The following is a 20,192-nucleotide window of genomic DNA, read 5'->3' as shown; positions in this document are numbered from 1 at the left end:
CAAAGCGGTCTCCCAGTCTGCATCGGGTCTCGCCAATATATAAAAGGCCACATCGGGAGCACCGGACGCAGTATATCACCCCAGTCGACTCACAGGTGAAGTGTTGCCTCACCTGAAAGGACTGTTTGGGGCCCTGAATTGTGGTAAGGGAGGAAGTGTAAGGGCATGTGTAGCACTTGTTCCGCTTACACGGATAAGTGTCAGGAGGGAGATCAGTGGGGAGGGATGGGGGGGACGAATGGACAAGGAAGTTGCGTAGGGAGCGATCCCTGCGGAATGCAGGGGGGGGGGAGGGAAAGATGTGCTTAGTGGTGGGATCCCGTTGGAGGTGGCGGAAGTTACGGAGAATAATATGCTGGACCCGGAGGCTGGTGGGGTGGTAGGTGAGGACCAGGGGAACCCTATTCCTAGTGGGGTGGCGGGAGGATGGAGTGAGAGCAGGTGTACGTGAAATGGGGGAGATGCGTTTAAGAGCAGAGTTGATAGTGGAGGAAGGGAAGCCCCTTTCTTTAAAAAAGGAAGACATCTCCCTTGTCCTAGAATGAAAAGCCTCATCCTGAGAGCAGATGCGGCGGAGACGGAGGAATTGCGAGAAGGGGATGGCGTTTTTGCAAGAGACAGGGTGAGAAGAGGAATAGTCCAGATAGCTGTGAGAGTCAGTAGGCTTATAGTAGACATCAGTGGATAAGCTGTCTCCAGAGACAGAGACAGAAAGATCTAGAAAGGGGAGGGAGGTGTCAGAAATGGACCAGGTAAACTTGAGGGCAGGGTGAAAGTTGGAGGCAAAGTTAATAAAGTCAACGAGTTCTGCATGCGTGCAGGAAGCAGCGCCAATGCAGTCGTCGATGTAGCGAAGGAAAAGTGGGGGACAGATACCAGAATAGGTACGGAACATAGATTGTTCCACAAACCCAGGGGTTTTTTTGTTATTTTCACATATATCAATATACATTGAGAAGCTTGTCTTGCATACTGATCAAATCATTACACAGTGCATTGAGCTAGAATAAGGTAAAATAATAATGCAGAATAAAGTGCAAAATCTACTGAAAAGGTGCAGTGCGTGTAAATGATAAATACAAGATCATAATGAGGTAGATTGTGAGGTCAAGAGTCCATTTGATCATGCAAAAGGTCCATTCAAGAGTCTGCTAACAGTGGGATAGAAGCTGTCCGTGAGCCTGATGGTACATGTTTTCAGGCTTTTGTATCTTCTGCCCGATGGGAGAGGGGAGAAGAGAGATTACAGGGCATTTGGGCAAAGTCAAAATGAGTTTTGGGGAATTCAGTTCCAAATACGAGGCTATATCAAATACTGGGAAAATCAAAGGTCGTGGTAACACATTTGCATGAGTAGCAGATTGACTGGCTACAGGAAATTAAAACATAAGTGGGTCTAGGATCGTAAGATGGAAAGAGTAATATGCCAGAGAGCTAGCGCTGGGACCTCAACTTTTACAAGTACATCGTTTTTAAATAATTTTGATGAAGGAACAAAAGGTATGATTATTAAATATGCTAATAACAAAATGTCTGGTATGAAATTAAGTTGCAAAGAGGACATGAAGCTACTGCAGGAATAAAGATTTAAGTGAATGGGCAAAGTCTGGTAAATATAGTATAATATAGGAAAAGGAGAAATTCTCCATTTTGGCATGGGAAATGAACCAAAAATAGTGTATTATTGAAATAGTGAGAGATTCTTGAGCTCTGAAATATAAAGCAATTAGGTTGGCCTAACACATAAATGCAAAAATTGGGCATACAAGCACAGCAAGAATGTAGGGAAGCTAACAGAACTTAATTATTTATTGCAGAGAGAATTCAATATGAAAATAAGAGTTCTGATGAAAGATCTTTGACCTGAAACATTAACCTATTCTCTTCATTTAGATGTTACGTAACATGTTGATTTTTCTCAGTAATTTGTTTTTATTTTATGAAAATATTGAGTTTATGAATGGTTATTGATGAAACTTCATTTGAAGAACTATGTATTGTGTTGATTTCTTCCTTTAAGAAAGGATATTAATACATAGAAAGAAGTTTCAAGAAGGTTAATTAGTCTAATATCTGAAAAACCAGGTTATCGTAGGAGGAGAGGCTGAACAGCTAGGCTTATATCTAGATTTTATAAGATTGAGATGGGACTTGATTGAAAGATTGGATACTGAATGCTCTAACATAGGATGCTACTTTCTGGGAGAATAGAATCAGGTTTATTATCTTGAGTAAATGTCTTGAAATTTGTCTTTGTGCAGCAATTTATTGCAGTACATAAAAACTGAATTACAGTAAACTGTGTGTGTGTGTGTGTGTGTGTGTGTGTGTGTGTGTGTGTGTGTGTGTGTGTGTATATATATATATATATATATATACGTGTGTGTTTGTGTGTGTGTGTATGTATATATATATATATATATATATATATATATACACACACACATACCAAATAGTTAAATTAAATAAGTAGTGAAAAAAAATTAGATCTATCAGCTATTGCTTAAATATCCCTGCTAGATTATTCTAGTTAGATCAATAACTAGGGTTGCTCTGAAACAGAATGATGTCAATAGCATTAAACCAGATGCCAGTGTTTATCAGAAGGATGACGAGATAGCTTATAATGAAAAGATATTAGGCTTTTTTCCACCTTTGTTACATAACTGCTGGAAAAATGTCATCTTTATTCATTCTAGAATTTTAGTTTAATTTGGTCCTCATTTAAGGCATATGAAGCAAATGCCAGTACTCTTATACAAAGAGCAGTGGCAGTAGTCTTTAAGTATTTTTGAGACAATGAATATTTAGCAATTCAGGAATGCAAGATTATCTTGACTAGATAGAAATTTGGAGTTAAGTTACAATGAGATCAATCATAATCTTACTAATTAGTAGGGCAGACTTGAGAGTTTGAATGGCACTGTGCTGTCTTCTGCTTCTGAAACTTGTTTCTATTAACTTCAAGTGACCTAATTTAAGAAATGGAAAGCAATGCACAACCAGTACTAAGTTACACTTTAATGCAAGAGACTGACGATAAATATCTACTTTGTAGTGTGTCAATTGACATCGATGGCTTCAATATCTGAGAGATTACTAGACTCTTACTGTAATTCCTAAAAAATATGCACAATCCAGTTTAACATGTAAATATTCTCAACTGTACATGTTGTCTTGAAATTGTGAAGCTGCTTTTTTTTTCTTAATCAAGATAGCATAAAATGCTTAATTGGTGCTAAATGTGGAATAAATCTTTATGAAAGTTGGCATATATATAATTTTATTATTATAACATAGAACTTTACTGCACAGTATAAGCCCTTTGGCCCACGATGTTATGCCAGCCAGTTCTAAGGTCAATCCAACCCTTTCCTCCTACATTGCCCATCATTTTTCTAACTTCTACATATCTACCGAAGAGTTCCTTACATGCCCATAATGTACAGTATCTGTCTCTACCACAACCCTTAGAAAGACACTCAGTGCACTCACTACTCTATATGTAAAAAAAATTACTTCTGACATCTCTCCTATACTTTCCTCAAATCACCTTAAAATTATTAACCCTTACTTCCAGCCTGGGAAAATGTCTCTGGCTATCCATTCAAACTATGCCTCTTATCATCTTGTAAACCTCTATCAAGTCACTTCTCATCCTCCTTCGCTCCAGAGAAAAAAGCCCTAGTTCACTCAACTTATCTATTTAAGACATGCTCTCTAATTCAGGCAGCTTCCTGGTAAATCTCTTCTACACCTTCTCTAAAGCTTCTACATCCTTCCAATACTAAGGTAACCAGAACACAGTGTGGTCTAGCCAGGGTTTTATAGAGCTACATTACCTTGCAATTCTTGAACTCAATCCCCTGACTAAAAGACAGCACCACCATATGCTTTGTTAACAACTTAAGTGGGAACTTTGAGGGATCTATGGATGCAGACCCCAAAATCCCTCTGTTCCCCCACAATGCTAAGAATCCTGCCTGCCATTAACCCTGTTTTCTGCTTTCAAGTTTGATTTTCCAAACTGAATCACTTCATACTTTTCTGGTTTGAACTCCATTTGCCAGTATTAACAGCTGCAATTCTTATTAAAAGTAACATTAATTTGTATACTAACAGTAGTTTGGAAATAACATGACTACATCCATAATGAATGCTTTCTACTGTTTTGCAGAGAAATCGTTGATTAATAGTTTTAACTTTGTGTTCAGGTTAGTCTGATGATGAATTGTCAGCCACCTCGCATAGCTTGGCGAGCTTCCCACATGACAACAATCTTCATTTTCCTGTTGTTCTTTCCTGCCTTTATCGGAGTTCTTTGCCTGATAGGCGTAACTGTGTGGAGGTAGGTTGCATTTTTTTAACCAAATGCAGTGAGATTAGCATTATTGATATAGTTTCTGGAGGTTTGCTGTACTCTTTAATTAATAACGTGCCTATAAACAAAAGGAAGGGGGAATGGTCTGATAGAGATATTTATTTTTTCCTAATATCATGGATTCATTTGTGCAGTGGACAGATCTGCTTGGCTTAAAAAGAAACAATTTATCTACAATTATTAAATTTTCAAGCATAGTCCATGTCCTTGCCATGTTATTCTAGTTACATTAATAATAAGGAATGCTGTAAAAGAGAATGATGTGCACAGCATTAAACCAGCTGCCATTATTTAACAGAGGGATGGGGAGAGAGCTTCCATTGAACAGTATCAGGCTTTTGACCTCTTTTATTAGGCAACTATTAAAGTGGCAATAGGTCATCTTTATCCATCTCAGACTTTAGTTTCATTTGATTCTCACTCCTTTTCACTGAATTTTAATTTCCTTTTAATCAAAAGGAGAACAACTAAATTAGCAAGGTTCAGAACTTCCTTGGGAAAGTAAAATGAAAGAACAAAAAGTGGCACGAGGAAAGATTTTTTTATGCAGTGAGTAGTTAAGGTCTGAATTGGACTGCAAGATAACACTCAAAAAACGGCTGAATCAGTATCTGAAAGGGAAGAAAAATTGCAGAGCTATGGAGAGAGTGTAGGAGAATAGACTAGTTAGATTGCTGTTAGACACAGCCAGTCTCTGGTTTTACATTTTACAATTCATGGATTGTGTGGATAAATACTCTACTTTGCCCCATGTATCTTGTGTGGTTCTATGTAACTCTGTTTATATTTCAAGTTTCTAGCATTTACATTTTGGTTTTGTTGTTATTTTTCTTTCAATAAATATTATAATTCTTGAATCCATAATTACTAATCTCCTCTCTAAGTGCAGTATGCACCATTGAGTGTAATCCTGGTACAAGTACAACATTTAAAAACACATATTCTACCTGGCTCAAACTATTCATTATGATAGATTTACAGATTTTAAAGTAGCAAGGTCTGCCTATCTCAGAGGAAGGTGATAATTTTAGTGCAATGCACAAAAATCTGAAGATGACAATTAGCTAGTGTGAAAACTGACAAAATTATTTTATATCTGCTGTACAACTGCGGCAACAGCAGCTCTGAAAATAAATTAGTGTGTGCCATACAGCAAAATGCTGTCTTTACAGTGCCATCTGCTTTACCAATTCTGACGGTCGTTTGTGGATATTGATTTAACTGCACATCAGTCTGAAATTTCATCTGTCTATAAGTATTGGAAAACACCATGAGCCTCAATATGGACATACAAGAAAGAAGCTGTCGGTGCTGGAAATCTGCAACAAAACACACCAAAAAAAATCCCAATATTTTGAGAAATGTTTTGAGTCTCAATATTTTCACAGCAAAGTATGATCAAGCTGATGATGTTTTTATTCATGATACCTACGATATAAATGATGAAGACAGTGGTAAGAGTTCAAGGTAGTTAAGAAGTAATTCAACTCTTATTTAATAAACATAAGTCCAGAAGTCAAGGCTCATTGACTGAACCCCTGTCTGGAATCTCTGCGAGTCCACTGAAGAAGTCAAGGGTCATGAGTCGGCTGGGTCTAGAGGATGTGTGGGTGGATGGGAAGGAGGAACGGGGCTTGTTTAGCTGTTGTTGTTTTGTCTCTTGGCATGTTCTGTTTTGCTGTGTTCTGTGCTCTTCTGCTGAACACTGTGGGCATGATATGTTGGCTCCAGAATGTGCGGCCACACTTGTGGGCTGCCCCCAGCACATCCTTGGGTGTGTTGGTTAATCCAAATGACACATTTCACTGTATGTTTCAATGTACATGTGATAAATAAATCTGGATATGAATAATTATATTGTTGATTTGTTCTTGCAGATGATATGTAAAAATGTAGATTAAATTCAAGAGCAAGGAGGTCATGCTGCAAATATACAGGGTACTGGTGAGGCCACACCTGGAGTACTGTGTGCAGTTCTGGTCTCCATACTTGAGGAAGGATATACTGGCTTTGGAGACAGTGCAGGGGGGGGTTCACCAGGTTGATTCCAGAGATGGAGTGGTTAACCTATGAGGAAAGATTGAGTTGCCTGGGACTATACTCTCTGGAGTTCAGAAGAATGAGAGGGAATCTTATAGAAACATACAAAATTTTAAAAGGGATAGATAAGATAGAAGTAGGAAAGTTGTTTCCATTGGTAGGTGAGACTACAACTAGAGGACATTGCCTTAAGATTCAGGGGAGAAGATTTAGGGCGGAGATGAGGAGAAACTGTTTTTCCCAGAGAGTGCTGAATCTATGGAATTCTCTGCCCAGGGAAGTAGTTGAGGCTTCTTCACTAATTATATTTTTAAGATACAGTTAGATAGATTTTTACATAGTAGGAGAATTAAGGGTTATGGAGAAAAGGCAGGTAGATGGAGCTGAGTTTACAGACAGATCAGCCATGATCCTATTGAATGGCGGGGCAGGCTCGATGGGTCGGGTGGCCTACTCCTGCTCCTATTTCTTATGGTCTCATGTTAAATCAGAAGTACATTGAAGCAGTCCTTAATATGCATTATGCCAAAAATGGGCCTTCTACCACTGTATTGTCATTTCTGTGTCTGCTGTATTGTTAATTTTATATTTTGCAATATTTTCTTCAGATTGAAGCCTTCTGAATTCTGTGGCCCCTTTAGAGGATTAAGTGTCCCTTATAGTGCCATTTCAAGATTTATTCATGGGCCGATTCGTCAGCTGGAGTGGCTTGGGTGGATCTACGACAAGTTGATTGTGAATCCGCTGTTCTTCTTCATTTTAACAATTATTGTGTTGTAAGTATGAGGTACATATTCAATGATAAAATAACACTGTAGTGAATTATCAACTGTGAATCCATAAAACTTCCTTATAGCTATCCAAAGGTGAATTTGATATTGTTAATTGCTATCAGGTTGAAAGTCAAACGGTAACCTGCGCATCACAGAAGGCATTCTATCCAGATGCGTTTCAGTTTGTTGTGGTAACTGCTCTACTCAAGGATTCAAATGATTAGCACGTAATCAACAGGCTCTAATCATTGCGGTGCCTCAAGAGGTGGCATTCATTATTAAAGACCCTCTCTATCCTGGATAAGCCCCCTTCTCACTACTCCCATCAGAGAGGATGTAGGGGAGCCTGAACTCAATGTTTTAGGAACAGCGTCTTCCACTCTGCCATAAGATTTCCGAACGGTCCATGAACACTACCTCACTATTCCTCTTTTGCATTATTTACTTATTGATATTTATTGTAACTTGTAGTAATTTGTTACACCCAAACTGTGCTGCTGCCACCGAGCAACGAATTTCATGACCTGTGTCAGTGACAATAAACCTGATTCTAATTCTGATACAAGTTTATCTTCTGAGCGTAATAAGAATGCTTGGTATTCAAATTATGTCTTGACTTTTAAATTACATCTCCAATGTTGCATGACTGTATCTCTAACAAAATTTTTATATCAATGGATTAATAATATGGTGCCAAATTACACACAACTTGTACCCAATTTAATTACACTATACCATGGTGTTTGTAGTTCTAGACACGAATCAACTATATATGTATCACAGAACAATTAAATGCAAGTATTACTATTAATAATACTCTTTATTCTCTTTTCTCAAGTGCTATTATCTATCTGTATTGGCAAATTATCGATGGGCATAAAATGATGGCAAAACTCTTACAAGAGCGTATTATTAATGTAAGTTTGAGACTTTATTCCTTTAAAGTATTTTTACTTTTCTACACCATAATTTTAAATTAAAATTTCTAGTTTTCTTTTTAGAATCTCAGCATCTGGCTGACCTTAGCTGTGATTTGTTTTTTTTAATATATCTTACCTTCTTCTCTTCTGAAGCTATTGGGTGCCTGCTGGTTCAGTGATGTTGGTTTTCCTTCTGTTTTCTGCCTAACTGGCCACTACTCACGTAAAAGTTTTGACAATGAGTAATAATGTCTAAAGAACAACAAAGGCCATAACAGATGAGCCGATCTGCTTGCCTCACTCCAAAATTATCATATATAACCTTCCAGCAATGGCCATCAGAGTATCTGAAAAGTGGATGCCTGTTGGATGTGTCTTTACATATTAAAAGGACATAATAGTACTTCTTGTAAACCATTCCAAGTTAATTCAAATACTGACTACAAATCAAACCTTAAGAATTTTCTTATTCATTTATTTTCCCTTGAAATACAAAACATTATGCCTTTGATATATTTTTCTACCTGTAAATTATTACTGGGGTTCATATGAATTGATCCATTCTTATTTGATGTTGCTTCTTACATTAATGATGAATAATTTATTTGAAACTTCTACCTACAAAATCCACATTGGATTGTAATGAAATGCATTGAGAATGCTGGTTAGTTATGGTCTATAAAAGTAGCACAATATAAATTTATATTGATATGATAGATGACAAATTACTAATGCTCAAGTTAGTCACTTTTCAGTTTGGGATTGAAGAGGTTTTTGAACATAAGAAAGCCAAATACCAGAAGCTGGTAGAACAGTGCCAAAGACAGGGGTGAAGGACATGATGTGCGTCTATAGAAGTGGGGTGTAGAGGTTTTGCTGGATGCTTGCTGTGCAGAACCTACTCTCACCTTGGCATTATGGGGGCTGCAAAGAAAAGAGCCATCAGGATCAGCACAGAGGCTGCTGACCAAATTTCCAGATGGCTATGGATCAAGAGGGGTGACCTGTGGACCGATGCTATGTGGGCACAAGCCGGGGCCTGATTAACCCTGGCTGGGTCACCTGGGTGAGGGTGTCCGGTGCTGAAAGTCGCAAAGCACCCAATGACCCCAGAGTGCATCACTGATGATGTATTCTAGCATATCTCTAGGATGTGTCTCAGCATCAGAAATTTGTTTTGCTTGTTTAGTATCTGCCACAATGAAGAATAATAAATACTGCAGAGAAATGAAAATAGGTATTCAAAAATTATCTTCATGTCATAAGTGAGTGATTATTCCTCAGCAGATTTACAACACTTTATTCAAAACTTTGCATGTGAAAGAAAGATATACTTGAATTTTATTGGATGGACTTGAAATGGCTCTAGTCCCATTGATGCCGCTTGAGACCGTTTTTCTCCCCCAGTGATCCTGCCTGCTCTACTGAATATCTCCAGCATTTTCTGCTTCTGGTTTGGATTTTCAGTTTGTTTTCTCTAACTGAAGACTGTGTGTGCTGCCAATACATGTGTGGGGTGGTTAACATTACAAAAATATTCTTTCCTCTTAGGAAGGAAAAGACAAAGCATATTTATTACAAAAACTCACAGCCTTGAAAATGAGGGAAGCGTCCGATGAGACAAAGACAAAATCCAGCACGGAGGTAAGCCATAATCTTATAAATATTGGGGATCTAATTGACAGATCTAAATTGCAGTTTAAGTAGCACAAATGAAGCATTAGATTATTACAGGCTATCTACCACTGTAAAATAAATTCATCTCTGTTAGAAGTTAGAAACTCTAGTAAAATAAAGCTTTGATTAGTGGCAATTATACATTAATGATAGGTGCAGTGCTTTGTTCATTTTCTGTTCATTTTGTTGCAGGGAAAAGTTTATCATAATAAAATGCTGATGATTTCACTCTCCCATTTCTTTTCCCTTCTTCCCCATGAAAATAATAGCGTATGATAAATTGCCATACGTATTGTATAATCTCTGTATTTGTATATAAACGTGGGCACAGTCCTGAAGATAGCTGTTGCAAAATGTGAGTGGACAGGTGGACAAGAGTGTCTGAACTAAATCAGAAGTCAAATGTACTATTTCTGACCAAAAATTGGATACAAGTTCAAATGAGCTCATTTGGTTATATAAGGATAGTTACAAATATGAGTAACATCAGGATTAAACACAAGAAGGAAGGCAGTATTAGGAAGATGTGCAGTTGAAGATGCCAAGGTGAATTAAGGGAGGATAAAGGTATCAGCATGAACTTGGGATGGGAGGAGGAGTGATCTGGAGGAAGAGGTGATAGAAAATTACAAGCAGGGAGGAGGAAACAGATGAATACCCATGTCACTGGGTAGTTCACCATTGACTTTGGTCTGAGGCACATCCTGCCGTGTTGAGTTTCGTGGTTTAAATTGAAGTTTTTGTTGATGTGGCATTTTAACTGAGCAATGTTTTGCTTTAGTTAATTATGCTATCATTCTGGTCTGCTATGAGGAGTTTGTTGAACGAGCATACCTTATGTAAGTAGTTTTGTGCTCCCTCGAGTAGGTGTCACTATTTTTGGGGACAGAACGTTGATCGGTTTGGAAAGCTCCTTCAAACAATGGTAGGAGAGAGGCTCAGTTCAATTGCAGTGGGGTTTCTGTCGTTACGTGCAGAGTGCTCAGAAACGAGTGTAATAAATTGTTCTGTTCATTTTTGTGGTTATGGAATCCTGATCTGATTTGAAAGCTGAGAATATCTTCTTTGAGCATTTTAGTCATCATTGTTGGGAACTTTTATGTTATTTTGAGCGAGGCAAAATAATCCAAAACTGTCATACGTAAATTTTGATTCTCAAACCAACGTTTGAGAACTGAAGGAAGAAAATTCTGAATTGCTGTCTGGGAATGACTAAAGATCTTGCGGTTGTACACTGGAGTTGAGAACAAGCTTGCATTGAGGTGTGAGGATAAGGGATATAAAATAGCCTGAGCTTATATAGGGCTTTTGATTACGGTTGCAGACCGGACAGTCTTTTACACAGCAGCTTGCAATGGGGTTGACTTTTCCATTGTGATAGATATTGAACTTCATAAGAGGACTTTGAGACAGAAACTAGCATCAGATGTTGCCTTAAACTGCTGCTGAGATTGCAGTGTTTTGTTTGTAAATGTGAGTAACTATTAGAGGGATGTCCATTTAGAAAGGAGATGAAGACGAATTTCTTTAGCCAGAGGATAGTGAAAATATGGAATTCATTGCCACAGGCGGCTATGGAGGTCAGGTCACTGGGTGCATTTAAGGCAAAGGTTAACAGCTTCTTTATTAGTCAGGGCAGGAAAGGTTATGGGGAGAAGGCAGAAGAATGGGGTTGCGAGGAAAATGGATCAGCCATGATGAAATGGCAGAGAAGACCCGATGGGCTGAATGGTCTAATTCTGCCCCTATGTCTTATGGTCTTAAAATTTAGTTGCTATCCTTGTTAACTGTAAAAAAAAGTTTCAAATATATACATCCATTTAAAGTGGATGGACTGAAAACAACAGGTGATTCTCCTGTTGGAGGGAAGATATCTAATTCATGGTGCAAATTTGGAAGCCTGTTGTGTTGCCTGATGCAGAAGAATCTTTTACATAGCTTATGTTCACACGTGCTTAAAATCAACTTAAGTCATTCAAATACAATAAAAATGTTAAGAACATTTTCAAAAAAGGTCATAGCATTATATAACTGAAATGTGGGGGTGGCAGAAACTCCAGACTGTTATCAGAAAGCACTAAAATATTACTAATGATCATTAGCATATGAACTATTACATATTCTGATGCAGTTCAATAGAAATCAATAAAACTAAGAGATCTTGAAGCATAACTTTCAAACTTTGGAACTAACAAGACATTGCTTGACATGAGTACATGTGAAATATGTGGAAAGTAATCCATATATGGACTTTCTGAAGGACTTCTCAGCAAACCGGCTGTTAAAATCCTTTCTAAAATATATTGCCTTTAGATTCATCCATTCCAGCATTCTCCTGGCTGACCTCCCAACGCACAGCCTCTGTATACTTCAGTTCACACCAAGCATTGATGGATCTTGTCCTACTCAATCATAGTTACTTGCTGACTTGCATCAGTGATGCTTTAAAATACAGTATGTAGTTTAAGTTCTCCTTAGAGACTTGCTTTTCTCTATTTCTACAAGTGACTCTGGCCCTACTGGATCACTGCAATCCCACAATTCTCATCTTTACTGTATCCATGTTTTATACCATTTCACTATTTTCAGCCAATTCTTCAATTGCCAATGTGGCCAATGTTCTTGAATTCCCTCCTTGAACCTTTCTCCACCTTTCTTTACTTCTCCATCCAATCTTATTTTCACCTGTGCTAACGCCTTTATAAGAAATTGAGATATGACCTTCATGAAACTATCAGGGATGCCAAGAAAGAATACCAAGGCAGAACAAAAATTTCAGACCACCATCAGTTTTGACAGGGCTTATAGCGGGTTACAAACTGAAGCCACGGACAATCGTGCATCCTTTCCGGATGAGCATAATGCATTCTAACCCCATTTTGAACAGAAGGGATTGGAATTCCATCACCCTCCCGACATCCTCCAATGCACCTGAATTCACAGTCACCATGCCAGACACAAGGTCAGTCTTCCTGGGTGTGGAGTCATGGAAAGCAACTGGCCTGGGTGATATCACTGTCTGTGTTGTTATATTCTGTGCAGGGCAGCAGGGGGAGGGGAGTATTTGCAGTCATTTTGAAACTCTCCCTGCTTCAATCTGAGGTTCCCACCTGCCTTAAGAAGACCACTGTTTATCTCAGTACCTAAAATAACAAGGTAAAGTGCCTTACTCAAAAAGACCAACGTAACATGTCTGAACGACTGGCATCCTGTCACACTCACCTCAATAAAAAGCAAATGCTTTGAGAGGCTGGTCAAGGAGTACATCTGCAGCATGTTACCACCCACACTGGACCCCCTACAATTCACCTACCGACACAACCGATCGACAGATGACATCTGGAGGAGAGGGATGCTTATGTGAGAATGCTGTTCTTGGACCACAGTTCAGCATTCAACACCATAATTCCCTGCAGGCTTGACCAGAAGCTCAGAGACCCCAGCCTTCACCCTGCCTTGTGCAGCTGGATCCTGGACTTCCTGTCAGATTGCCGACAGGTGGTAAGAGTGGGCTCCCTGACGTCTGCCCCTCTGACCCACAACATAGGTGCCCTTCAGGGCTGTGTCCTAACCCCGCCCCCTTTACTCTCTGTATACCCATGACTGTGTCGCCACCCACAGCTCCAATCTGCTAACTAAGTTTGCTGACAATTGACCTTATCTCAAATAATAATGAGGCAGCCTACAGGGAAGAAGTTATCACCCTGACACAGTGGTGTCAAAAGAACAGCCTCTCCCTCAATGTCGCAAAAACAAAGGAGCTGGTTGTGGACTACAGGAGGAATGGAGACAGGCTAATCTCTATTGATAGCAATGAATCTTGGGTCAAGAGGGTGAACAGCTTTAAGTTCCTCGACGTACACATCACCGAGGATCTCACGTGGTTTGTACATACCGGTTGTGTGGTGAAAAAGGCACAACGCTCCTCTTTCACCTCAGACGGTTGAAGAAGTTTGGCGTGAGTCCCCAGATCCTATGGACTTTCTACAGGGGCACAATTGAGGGCATCCTGACTGGCTGCATCACTGTCTAGTATGGGAACTGTACTTCCCCCAATCGCAGGACTCTGCAGAGAGTAGTGCGGACAGCCCAGCGCGTCTGTAGGTACCAACTTCCCACTATTCAGGACATTTACAAAGACAGGTGAGTAAAAAGGGCCCAAAGGATCATTGGGGACCCGAGTCACCTCAACCTCAAACTGTTCCAGCTGCTACCATCCGGGAAACAGTACCACAGCATAAAAGCCAGGAACAACAGGCTCTGGGACAGCTTCTCCACCAGGCCTTCAGACTGATTAATTCATGCTGATACAATTGTATTTCTATGCTATATTGACTGGCCTGTTCTACATACTATTTACTACAAATTACTATAATTTGCGCATTGCACATTCAGACAGAGACGTAACGTAAAGATTTCTACTGCTCACGTATGTGAAGGATGGAAATAATAAAGTCAATTCAATTCAATTCAATACAATTCAATAATGATTACTGACTGGTGGCTCTGATATTCAAGAGGCTGGGCATGTCACGCATTTATTCTGGCCTCCTAGAGAACCGTGATCCACTTCAATTCATATACTATCAAAGCAAATCTATGGTAAATACCATCTTCCTGGCCCTATGCTCATCTCTGGATCAACTGAACAGTAAAGATATCTATGTTAGACTATTGCTTATTGTCCACAGCTCTGCCTTCAATATTATATTTCCAAGCAAACTAATCTCTAAACATAAAGCTGGGACTCAACATCTCCCTTTACAGCTGGATTCTTGACTTGCTGACCAATAGGCCATAAGGTTAGGCAGCAATGTCCCTGTCACAATTATTCTCAACACTGTTGCCCCACAGGATTGCATTCTCAACCCCTGTGCTACTCTCCATACACTCATAACTGCATGGCCACATCCGCTGCTAACTTTTATCTGCAAATTTGCAGACGATACGACCATTGTGGCCGTATCCCAAATAATGAGTTGGAGTACAGGAAGTGTAATAGAGAGCCTAATGACATGCTGTCATAACAACAGCCTTTCCCTGAAAGTCAGTAAATCAAAAAAGCTGGTCTGCGCAATTTCTCCTTGTCAATCGGGCCCCCAAGTCCAGGCAGCATGCTTGTAAATCTTTTCTGCACTTTCTGGCTTCATAACATCTTAGAACAGGATGAGCAAAACTATAAATAATATTCCAAGTGTGGTGTCACCAGCGTCTTATACAACTGCATTGTAATTTCCCTACTCCCGTACTCAAGACCTGAACTATGGAGGCCATCACACCAAATGCCTTCTTCACTATCCTTTCGACAAGTGATGCTACTTTCAGTGAACACAGTAGGTCCTCTGTTCTGTAACAATCCCCAGGTTCCTACCATTCATTATGCAAGTCCTACCCTGGTTTTATCTCCTGAAATGTAACACCTCACATTTAAACAGAATGAAAGCCATTTGCCATTCCTCAACCTGCGTACCTAGCTGATCAGAATCCCCTTGTAGCTTTTCATAACCTTCTGCACCACCTACAACATCACCTACTTTACCATTCGCAAACCTGCTAACCATGACTTGTACCTCCACGTACAAATTGTTATAAATTACAAACAACAAAGGCCCCAGCACTGATCCTTGTGGCACACAACTGATATAGGCCTCCAGTCTGAAAATCAACCTTTTGCCGTCAATCAGCCTCTGCTTCCTCCCACTAAGCCGATTATGAATTCAATATGCTGTTTTGCCCAGGATCCCATGCGATTCAAACTTCCAGATTAGCCTGTCATGAGGACTTTGTCAAAGGCCTTGCTTTGGTTCCTGTAGACAAAATCCACTGTTGTACTCTCACCTACCCTTTTGGTTACCTCAAGGAACTCAAAAGGTTTGTCAAACACAACTTTCCAAACACAAAGCTGTGCTGACTATCTTGAATCAGACCCTGTCTCTCTAGATGTTGGTAGATCCTGATCCTCAGATTTCCCTCTTGCAATTTACCCTTCTCCAATGTCAAGCTCACAGGCCTATAATTTCCTGGCTTGATTTTCCGGCAACTTTAAACAATGGTACCGTATTAGCCACCCTCCAGTCCTCCACAATCTCATCTGTAGCGAGAGATAACCAAAATGTCTCTGCAAAGGCCTCCGCAATTTCTTGTCTGGCTTTCCACTAAGTCTGAGAATATATCAGGTCAGGTCCTGGGGGGATTTGTCCACTTTAAGGCACATTAAGGCCTTCAAGACCTGCTCCCTGTTCTCCCATTTCCTTACCTTCCATCATTCTATCTGGAGTGAAAATGGAAAAGAAATATTCATTAAATTCTAACCCATTTCCTTTGGTTTCACACACAGACAGCTGTGCTCATCTTTTAGCAGACCTATTTTCTCCCTTGTCAACCGTGTACTTTTAATATACCTATAGAATCTCTCGGTATTTTGCCTCACCTTGCCTGCTGGAGCCTTCTTATGTCCTCTTTTTGCCCACCTAACTTCTGTCAAGTGCATCCCTACACTTTGTGTAGTCATCATTGGAATTTTACCATATTCACTATTTCACCCAGAAGTGGTGTAAGTCAGTTTTAAATTGAACAAACCATATTCCACTACACACCCTAATTTAGCTGAAGCCATGCAAACTGGGTGTGGGCAAATTGTTCCTCATTTAAGGTAACTTTCTCTTGGGACCATCCCTCCTGAGTCAGCACTATGTAATGATTTTCTCTCTGCCTAATGATTGTTTCAAATTGTGACAGCTGGGAAATGAATGCCCTTGCTTAGAGCTGAGTGCAACAAAATCATCCCTATATATTGCAGGGCATGAGTCACACTTGGTGGGGCAAACCCTTTTGAGAACCTTCAGCAGTCATACACTAAATTTCCAGGATTAGTTATTGATAGTCTGTCTCTCTGCATTTATCATGAGGTCATATCTTATTCAGCCTATCACCCAGCTCTCATAAGCACTGCTTAAGTTAATTCCTCATATTCCAGGTTGATTAGTGCCCGTCTATCACCTTAATCACTTGGCTGGTCTCTTGGACCCCAATAGTCCAAGGATTATTCCTGTCTGGATTCAGTCTGTTCTTCCTTCCATTAACCACCTCAGTTCCTATCTCAGGAAATCTGTTCCTATCTAGATCCCTTAGAAGTCTTCAAAGTTAAAAAGGAATATCCTGGCATTTGCACTAATTAAAAATCATGTATCAAGGTGAGTTTAAAATTGGTGGTAGCATTGATGAACATGGTGTCTACTGCCCTCTGGAGGACTGTTATGCTGATCTGGTACTATTGTGATTATCTCTTCAGGACTGTTCTCAACTGCTGGTTCAATCTGATGTGTAATTTGGCACATGTAGGACCCCCTACTCTATTCTTGGGGGGGGGGTAGTCTGGACCCCTTGTGGCATTATACATGGCAGTGTTCCGCTTTCTTTCCTCCAGATTATCTACAGATTTCAATTGACTTGTCAGCTCCATGTCAACCCCTTTATCCTCCATCCTGTACAAATACTCTTCCAAAAGTCAGTGAGTAGGTGTGTTCAAAATAGTGCTGTAATACAGGTTCCATCCGATTGGACAATTATAGTACTCCCCCTCTCTGGGCAGATCAGTCAACTTCCCAGCTCTTTACTTCACCCTGCCCTCTCTCCCTGTTTCACCTTTCACCTACAACCATGTACTTCTTCCTCCCCTCCCCCCACCTTCTTACTCTGACTTCTCATCTCTGTTTCCAGTCCTGATGAAGGGTTTTGGCCCGAAAAGTTGACTGTTTTCTCTTTTCCTTAGACGCTGCTTGGCCTGCTGTGTTCTTCCAACATTTTTTGTGTGTTACAGTGATTTACCCCATTTGGCTTTTCCTTTTCCATTGGGGGGTCAGCTAGTTCCTTTTCTCAGAGTGTATAGACAGCTTTGGCAATCCTCCCAAGCTGTCGTCGATGGGAGCCCAGTGCGCATTTCGAGGAATCCTCTCCCGGCTGAGGTGAGAGGAGCCCAGCTCACTCAATGTAGGTTAGTGGACATCTGCAACTAATGCTTCTATGCTCTTCTGTCAAATCCATACCTACCGTTTGTCTTCAACTCCTCATGTAGTCCTACCTATCAGGAAACTAATCCCACTAACCCTTGAAACGTTCTGCCTTCAATACAAGACATCTGAAAGCAATTTTACCCTTTGGGTCCACACAAAATCCCAGTGGTCTAATTTCCTCTCTCCTTGTTTCCCTGTATCCCTGCAACTTATTTTCACACATACCCATCAATTCTCTTTAAATTTAATTCTTTTTTTCCCCACTTACCTACACTAAGTGCTAATTTACAGTAGCCATTTAAAAACCCTGTGCATTTTTGTAGATGGAAGCAAACTTGAGCATCCGGCAGAAATCCACCTAAGAGAACCGGCAAAAGCGTCACACCGAGGGCACCTAAGAGCAGGATTGAGGCCAGGTCACTGGAACCGTAATGCAGCAGCACTGGTGGATGTGTTTGGGATTGAAGTGACTTTCTACACCCTGCCTTTCAGTGATCCTACATCTCATCCCTTGCTGCTATCCCCTTGGGCAGTCTCATTGCTCATTTCTACTTCAGCTTATAAGCTGTAAGTCTGGTTAGGTGTCTTTCCAGTTTTAGATTACGAAGACACGCAGTCCTCTTTTATTGTCATTTAGTAATGCATGCAATAAGAAATGATACAATATTTCCTCCAGTGTGATATCACAAAACACAGGACAGACCAAGACTGAAAAAACTAACAAAACCACATAATTATAACATACTGTATAGTTACAACAGTGCAACAATACCATAACTTGATGAAGAAGTCCATGAGCACAGTAGAAGTTCAAAGTCTCTCCAATGTCCCACATCTCACGCAGACGGGAGAAGGAAGAAAGACTCTCCCTGCTATACCCGACCACAGTCTGACTCTGAGTCATCCGAAAACTTCGAGCTCTCTGATCAGCTCTCCGACACGGAGTACTGAGTGCCATCTCTCTCCGAGCGATTCGACCTCCATCTGGGTCACCAACAGCAGGCAAAGCCGGGGATTTTGAGGCCTTCCCTCCGAAAGATTCCCAACCACGCAGTAACGACAGCAGCGAACGAGCATTTCAGAAATTTTTCTAGATGTTCCTCTGTGCTTTCACGTCCCTCTCCATCAAATCAGAATTGTCCACAGCCCCTATTTAACGGATACAATATCATTTTTCACCGGAGGGCTGTGCATGCATTGTTGTTTCAAAATCAACCTCTTCATGAGTAACGTGCCTTGATAATCCAGTTTTCTCTTTTTCTCTCTCTGCCTCCTAAGCCACATTAGGTCCTTTTCACAAAATGTTTTTACGTAATTGTCCACCACCCATTCCTCAGTACAAGCGCGCCATGCTTGTCCTTACTTTGTTGACTCTCTAGCGATCAACAGTCAACAAGGGCACCACGGTTAGCATGACACTATTACAACGCAGGCCGTTCTAGAGTTTGGAGTTCAGTTCTGGTGCCATTTTGTAAGGAGTCTCTGTATCACCTCCCTGTGGAATGCAAATGATTGCCCCGGGTGCTCCGGTTTCCTCCTATGGTCCAAAGACCTTCCTGGTAGGTTAATTGGTCATTGTACATAAATTGTCCCACAAATTGGGGTTGTGGGACTGCTGGGATGGCGTGGCTTGAAGGGCCGGAGGGAACTACTCTGTGCTGAATTGCTAAATAAATAAATATCTGCACGTCCATTTAGCATCCCAGCTTTGTGTAACAGTCTTATCAATGTAGACTAAGCTTTGGATTTCATGGACATTGATACAGTCTCATCCAAGGGAAAGAAGTTAATTATCTATTCTTAACCACACTTCTCTGAATGTAACTATCAAAATCAGGCAAAATTATTCCAGGAAATATCATAATATATTGTAACTTTGTTCTTTTTTATTCATTTTTAAAGAAAATTTAACTAACCCTATTGCCAGACTGGCAGAGTTTTGTAAAAGTACATCCCTATTTCCCTCAATTTTAATTCCATTCTCTAGTATGTAGTGAACCCCTCTTTTTTTCTTCACTGCCAAGATCTGATCACTGCTCCAAAGTCCAGGCCACCCTCTCCAGGCTATCATTAATGTATCATGACCAGGAATGTCCCATGTTCAAGCCTCTGTCATACAAAACCCAAGGTGCATATTGTCACTATAGTGTAACTGATGCCCTCAGACAACATTCCACATCTTTGCCAACTTATCCAAACTGGCTGTGTGTCAAGCAATGGAGAATTAGTCTGACATTGCAATAAATGAATGCTGTTACTTTCTGTGAGTTTTTAAGAAAGTCAGGGTCTATTTTATCTGAAAGGGAAGCAATTTTTGTTTGTTTCTTACCTGACAATTTTTTTTTAAAGCCTACCATTAACTTAGAACAAGATATCACTTCACAATAGT

At 40.2% G+C, this 20,192-nt stretch overlaps 1 protein-coding gene across 5 annotated transcripts in view; it reads left to right on the top strand.

The window, feature by feature from the left end:
* Window positions 1-20,192, top strand: part of tmc5 (transmembrane channel like 5) — a 119,801-nt gene that overhangs the window by 85,136 nt on the left and 14,473 nt on the right. For all 5 annotated transcript variants that reach the window (XM_072268786.1, XM_072268788.1, XM_072268785.1 and 2 more), the window contains 4 exons: window positions 4,215-4,348; window positions 7,030-7,197; window positions 8,033-8,111; window positions 9,666-9,758. In XM_072268786.1, coding sequence (XP_072124887.1) covers window positions 4,215-4,348; window positions 7,030-7,197; window positions 8,033-8,111; window positions 9,666-9,758 — 474 coding nt within the window. The remainder of the gene's footprint in view (window positions 1-4,214; window positions 4,349-7,029; window positions 7,198-8,032; window positions 8,112-9,665; window positions 9,759-20,192) is intronic.

Source organism: Mobula birostris, chromosome 9 (assembly GCF_030028105.1).
Source record: "Mobula birostris isolate sMobBir1 chromosome 9, sMobBir1.hap1, whole genome shotgun sequence".
NCBI classification, from domain to species: domain Eukaryota; kingdom Metazoa; phylum Chordata; class Chondrichthyes; order Myliobatiformes; family Myliobatidae; genus Mobula; species Mobula birostris.
The sequence above is the reverse complement of the archived record's forward strand: the minus strand, read 5'-3'. Positions and strand labels throughout refer to the sequence as shown.